The following is a 6,413-nucleotide window of genomic DNA, read 5'->3' as shown; positions in this document are numbered from 1 at the left end:
CCCTCGTTCAGAACACTGAAGAACAGGTGATGCACTTTTCCTTTTACTGTGGCACTCAGTCTGCATGTGCCCAAACAGTTAATTGGCCACCCATTGTAGCCTTTCAGGCCTGACCCATTTCTCTTTATCATTGGCTTATTTTCCATTGCCTTGATGTCAGAAATGCTGATGGGATTGGCTTTTGCTCAGCTGTCCAATCTCATGGTGACTACAGTCCCATTTATCAGTAGCTGAGCTAGTCACTTATCTTCTTTAGTGACATCCTTTTCATTGTCCATTTTCACAATTTACTGTACCAACAAAGAATGTGTCACTGAGATCAAGTTCCTTCATTAAGCTGACAGGTTTTCCCTCTTCGTTTGGAGAAACATTGTTTAGCAAAATGATTCTTGCCTTGGCAGCTGGAGCATTGCTTACCGAAAGCGGGACATTGTCTGGGCTTGTGCTGTGAGCCGCAGGGTCTGCAGCTGAACTCCTCCGTCTGTTGTGTAGGCCTGGTCTGCGTGTGTCTTTTCCGCTGATATGACACCGCTCCGACCATCCACAGCATCCATCTCGTTAAATGTTTTCACATTTGTGGGACAACTCACTCGCCTGGCAGGTCTTTATGGCGCCTGCCAGCATCAGCTCCGTCTCTCCTAGTAGCCTCTCTCTGACCTTATTATCCTCCACTCTGAGGACAATCTGATCCCAGGTCATGGAGTCCTTCAGTGTTGCGAAGTTGGGGGACTGCGCCTTTAGCCACAAATCCGTCAGGAAGCTATCCAATGGTTCGTGTGTCCTCTGCGTGCGAGACTGAAACACGTATCTCTTGTACGTCTCGTTTTTTTTTCTGGTGAACAGTGAGCATGGAATTCACTCAGTACTGCATCCACCTTTTTCTCGTCACCAGGATTGACAATCACAAACTTGTTATATATTTCAAAGGCCTGTGGCTCTGCTAGTGTTAGCAACAACGCTACCTTCCTAGCGACCGGCTTGTTTCAAGTCCCATAGCTGCCACTTGCAGGAGGAAGTGCTGCTTGAAGATGCACCACTTTTTGTCGACTTTCCCCGTCAGCTTCAAACTTTCTGACGGTTTTAGATCCATGTTGTCTTTTCAATTCACTCCTGGTACCATGCTATGTTCACGTTTGAAATAATCAATGTGGAGTAGATAAAACCTCTTGATCCCCGACTTCTGGCAACTTCATTTCAGTCATTCTAATACAACAACTTCTCAACCAACTCGTGATACCTAGTGGTGAAAATGTTTCGCAGCTTATAATCAAAACTTGTGTAGCAATCTTAAGCCTTACGAATAATTCACTTTACTACACACTATGGTACGTTCCATTTTTATAACCTTCACGGAGATGGTGGGATGAGACTCAAGGGAATTACTCTTGTATTCCCCTAAGGTGTAGCTGCTCCTCTCTAGACCCTCCATAGACCCAACAAACCTAAAAACAGGTGAGCCCACTTGAGTAAGGACGTAGGAGTGAAACTCTGAGGAGAGGAAAATAAGGAACTTTTCTTAAACGAACACGACTTGTTTTCCACAAGCCGGTCTCAATGTTTGAGTTGTTCCTTAACCTTTCCAACTGGTCTCTTGACTTCTAGACCTCTGAAGAGCAGAACTACCAGAGCTGTTGCAGAGGAACCCTATGAAGAGAAACCTCTAAACGCTTTAGCACTGAGCTTCCATCTGAACGGAAAACCAAACATGGTATCTGCAACAAACGCAACACTTTAAACTCTTCATGGTTCAGATAAATCTGGTTCAACTGCTCAAACCAAACCTACGAGATCCACGAACTCCTGGACTAGTCTAAAAACCCCTCAGACCTTCAGACTGTACGGAGTGAAGAGCATCGTCACGTCCTCACACACAACCATGGAGGTGACGGCCGTATGGCGCTTCCATGTGGCTGCAGCTTGAGAAACATCCTTTGATCCTCAGGATGAACAAAGAACTTCAGTGAGAGTACACGTCTTCACTGAAGGAAGTTTCTGGAACTATGAAGAAAAAAAGGATGTAAGAAGCTGAAGATTCCTCCAGAAAGATGAAAGATCAGAGAATTCAGGACTCACTTTCTGTGGTCTCCACTGACAGATACAAACAGCAGAGAGGATCAATAAGGTAAAAACTCCAAGAACGATCCAAAGACCCAGTCTGGAGCGACTGATCCAGATGTTGTTCTGCTCTCCTCCTGGATCTGGAGTGGAGATGTTAAACTGGGATGTTTCCATGGTTGGAGCTCTGACTCCGTTTGGCTCTGAAACAAAGAGATGACATCATTTCCTGACTGCTGTTCAGGACAAATGTTCTTCATCTGCAGAGAAACTCACCAACAAGCAGCTGAACCGTCTCCCTGAACTTCTTCCCAGGAATGAAGCAGCTGTACTTCCCCTCATCCTGGAGCGTCACGTTCCGGATCTTTAACGTCACGTCTCCTCGTTTGAGTCCGTCTGGGTTCAGAGACACTCTCTGGATGAACGTCTCCATCATCACTTCAGTTATTATCTCTCCGCCTATGCAATAACAGACAAAACTTAACGGATCGTGTTCTAGATCCAGTTTGGACCATTCCACAGTCTGATCCTGCAGGTCCTCCTCAGAGTCCAGACGACACGGCAGGATGACATCATCACCAGGAGCAGCAATGATTGGTTTGTTTTTACCTAGAAACAAAGAAAACAGGAATCATTAAAAAAAAATCTTGTCTTTACCTCCAAGTTTGTTTGTTTATTAAGGATCCCCATCAGCAAACCGACATGCCAGCAGCTATTCTTCCTGGGGTCCCACCTTCTTAAAGCCACAGATGCAATATAAAAACAAACAGATATACGCGTAAATGTATGTACTCTCCACAACAATGTAAACAAAAATAATAGCACAATAATACAATAACAAACAAAACACAAACAGACAAAAACATAAAATACTCCACCCTGGTTCAGCCCAGGTTCAAGACTATGAATTCAGAGGATGGCATCAGCATGAAACGACACTTTAAAACTAACAAAACCTCCAGTTCCAGTCTAACGCTACGTCTCCATCCTTAATGTGTGAAGATAAAAGGTCTTTGTCTTTTAAAAACATTCATTGTATTCATGTGTGTACCTAAATACCATGGTAATGTATTTCACGCTACCATTGCTCTATACTGAACTATTCCCTGACCACGACTTGTCAAACATGCACGTCAAGGAAATCGACTCTCCCTTGATTGCCGTTTAGAGTTTTGCTACACATCCCTGAGGAAACATAAATAACCATATAAAACCCGAGGTCATTTATTGATAATAATATAGTGAATTAAATTAATTAATTTGTACTTAATTCTACCTCTCACACATAGCCAGTCCAACTGGTGATGCTTTATACTGATACTTGTTATTAAAGGATAGTTTAATACAAGTCAAGCAGCTTTGTTTTAAACTATTTGTAGTTTATTTAGATTTGATTCTGTTCTGTTTGACCCGATAGTGGCACAGTAGTCAAGGTGTGAAAGAACCAGGGATTTAATCCACATCTTTTTATTCTACCTGGGATATATTTTGACACTGTCTGACCATAGCTATACTCCTTCCCATTTTACCCAATATTTGCTTAATTTGATTGTTCCACATCATATTAATATCCAAAATAACCCCAAGCAGCTTAACCCGAGTTATTTGTTCAATGAAGCTCTCATTCACAGACAGATTACGAACAGGTGAATCTCTCAATAAATCGTTTGATCTCATAATCCTACGTTTAGTTTTTTCTGTATTAAAGACCAACTTATTTTTATGAAAACAATTCTCAACTCATCATGAAGATCTTTTCTCGGTGGTCTGCGTTAATGCCAAACATATAAATCATAGAATCATCTGCAGAAAGTGCAATAGTAGCATGATTCAAAACAAAAGGCAAATCATTTGTAAAAATTAAAAATAAAAGTGGCCCAAAGCAGCTGCCCTGCGGTACCGCACAAGTCAAGATTTCTTTTTAGTCAAAAAATTAAATGTTCTTTCACGATATTGTTCCTTTTGACAGGGAGCCTTCCGAGTTCTTGAAGGACACGGATAATGTGTTGATAGATGAAGTTTGGGGAATAATGTGAGTGGTTGAGTGTTGAACAAGATGAATAACTACAATTCATGTGGTGACTGTGGGCCAGAATAGTGGCAGATTGTGTAGTGAGGCACAATCTGAGACAATTAATGTCTATGAAGACAGAACATTTTGGTTCAACTTTTTACCAACAATTAGAAAATCTGTTAGTTTAGTTTAGTGGAAATGAATCTGGATTTGGTCCACAAAGACTATCAGAAGGGAAGAGGCTGCAGTTGTGAAGTCAGTGTTTCTGGTAGAGCAATGAAAGTGTTATATTTACAGAAGATACTATCAAGAAGGAGGTCAGTGTTGAGGAACAAAGCAGAGATTGAAGCATCAGCTAAAGCTCGTGTTTAGCGGTGTAGCTTCCAGCGGACAGTTTGAAAAGTGAACAAAAGAATGAAGCTCAGAAACGACAGTATGACGGCATCTGCGTGAGTTTATGCACTACATCCCCCATGATGCATTGGGTTAAGTGGACGCGCTGGGTGGAGGTGGAGGGGGAGGGGCTTACACGTTCAACAGCGCAAGAGCCAAATAGGAAGAGAGATAGAGAGAAAACATCAACACAAAATGTAAAGAAAAAGAAGATAAAAACTGGAATCATTTGACTTTTCTTGATAGTATGAAGGAACAGTCTGCAGGAAATATTCTATATGTATATATATTCTGTATATATTTATGGCTCCACAATCAACCTGTCCAGACACCTGAGAACTGAGAGAATCTTCTCTAAAAGAGCAGATCATCACTGAGAGAAGAAAGCAGATGACATCCTCAAAGCTGAAACTCTTTTGTCTTTCTTAACGTCAATGTGAATAAAAGTCTTGATTTAGTGGTTTTTGAACAATTGAATTTATATTTGGATTGTGGTTGCAGAGTTTTGTGTTGTTCACTTCAAATGTGTTTAAAAAGAAAAAAGCTTAAAATCCGTAGAGTTAAAAACTGAATAGTTAATAGTTATTTTATCATTAACTTTGTACATTCTATCTGGAAGGGATAAATAACAGCATATACATAATTTACACTTTATATGAATAAAAACATATTTACATCATAATCTTATCTAGTTCATAGTGAATCAAACAAAGTAAACAACAACAACCTAAAAAGCCATTTGGTAGCCAAAAGAGCCGCTGTTTTAGGAAAACGAATGCAAAAGAATTAAATTTTGAGCCAGAATTCTCATCACTATTGTGGAGGGAAACAAAAAAAGAATGTTATTTTTACTTTGTCTGATAGTTTTGGAAGTATTTAAAAAAAGAGAAAAAAAAACATTCATAAAAACTGATTATTCAGAAGTCTTTTTTTAATCATTCATTAATGATAATAAATGTAGACTGTTTTGATGAGATATACGTTTTACTTGAGCAAACTGATTAATGATGCTTCCCACTTATATAAAATAATGTACAATAGATTGTGGATTTTTTTACCTTTTTGGATGCTAGTGTTCCGCAGGATTTTTTTGGAAAAAGTGTACCTTGGCTCAAAAACGGTTAAAAACATTGTTTTAAAGACTGAAACAGAAGAGAATTTCTGAGGAAACGAAACATTAGGGCGTGACACTGGAGGAATGCAACATTTTAGACTTTGTTTCTTTGAATCAAACTTTAGCTTCATCGTCTGAATAAAAACGAGTAGAAAAGGGTGAACTTCACCCTCTGAAATTATTCTTTGAGAACACTTCACCTTAATAATGAATCTATTTCTTAATTGACCATAGTTTAAGAGGAATAAATCCCCTTGAGGAGTCCATTATTAGTAAGAAGTAATGGACTTTGCAGAAATAAGTGTCATCCATGAAGACTCAGAGCTTCAAGGAGGAACATTAGAACTCCCTTTTTGTTTCCTTCTCTTTAAAAACAGAATACAAATCCAGAAATAAAAAAGATCATTTTTTAATCAGCGTCTGAAGCTCCAAACGTTCCTGTTGTTTCAGGTTGAACTAGAGAACAGAACATTCCTGAACTTACCTTCAACGTGTTCACAGTCGACAAACCAAATCAAAGTTAAAATCCAAACTCCTTTAAACATGACACTCCAGAACCATAAACACGTATACTAAACTAAAGCTGAACAAACAGGAAGTGAAGACGCAACTTTTACCAAACGAGTAACAGACGAGTAGCCACGCCCCCTTAATGGCTGTTTCCGAATCTGATCCTCAGGAGTCACATTTCAGACTCAACAAACCGGAGGATCCAAAACTCATGAGACCGGACTTGTAGAAACTTAAAACATTTAATAAATAAACTGAAGCCTGACCAGAACTAATGACCTGACAAGGAAGAACTGAAAGCCAGACACTGAAATAGACGGAGTGTGA

General features: G+C 39.7%; 1 protein-coding gene across 1 annotated transcript; it reads right to left on the bottom strand.

Annotated features, from left to right (window-relative positions):
- Positions 1-392: 392 nt before the first annotated feature.
- LOC112139929 (myelin-oligodendrocyte glycoprotein) lies at positions 393-6,157 on the bottom strand. The gene is made up of 4 exons (XM_024262789.2): positions 6,061-6,157; positions 2,332-2,664; positions 2,074-2,258; positions 393-1,998 (listed from the first exon to the last, which is right to left on the bottom strand). Exons 1-4 carry the CDS (start codon positions 6,119-6,121, stop codon positions 1,939-1,941), a joined length of 639 nt encoding a protein of 212 aa, XP_024118557.1. The 5' UTR covers positions 6,122-6,157; the 3' UTR covers positions 393-1,938.
- Between the last annotated feature and the right edge of the window lie 256 nt (positions 6,158-6,413).

Source organism: Oryzias melastigma, linkage group LG18, assembly GCF_002922805.2.
Source record: "Oryzias melastigma strain HK-1 linkage group LG18, ASM292280v2, whole genome shotgun sequence".
Lineage (NCBI taxonomy): Eukaryota > Metazoa > Chordata > Actinopteri > Beloniformes > Adrianichthyidae > Oryzias > Oryzias melastigma.
The sequence above is the reverse complement of the archived record's forward strand: the minus strand, read 5'-3'. Positions and strand labels throughout refer to the sequence as shown.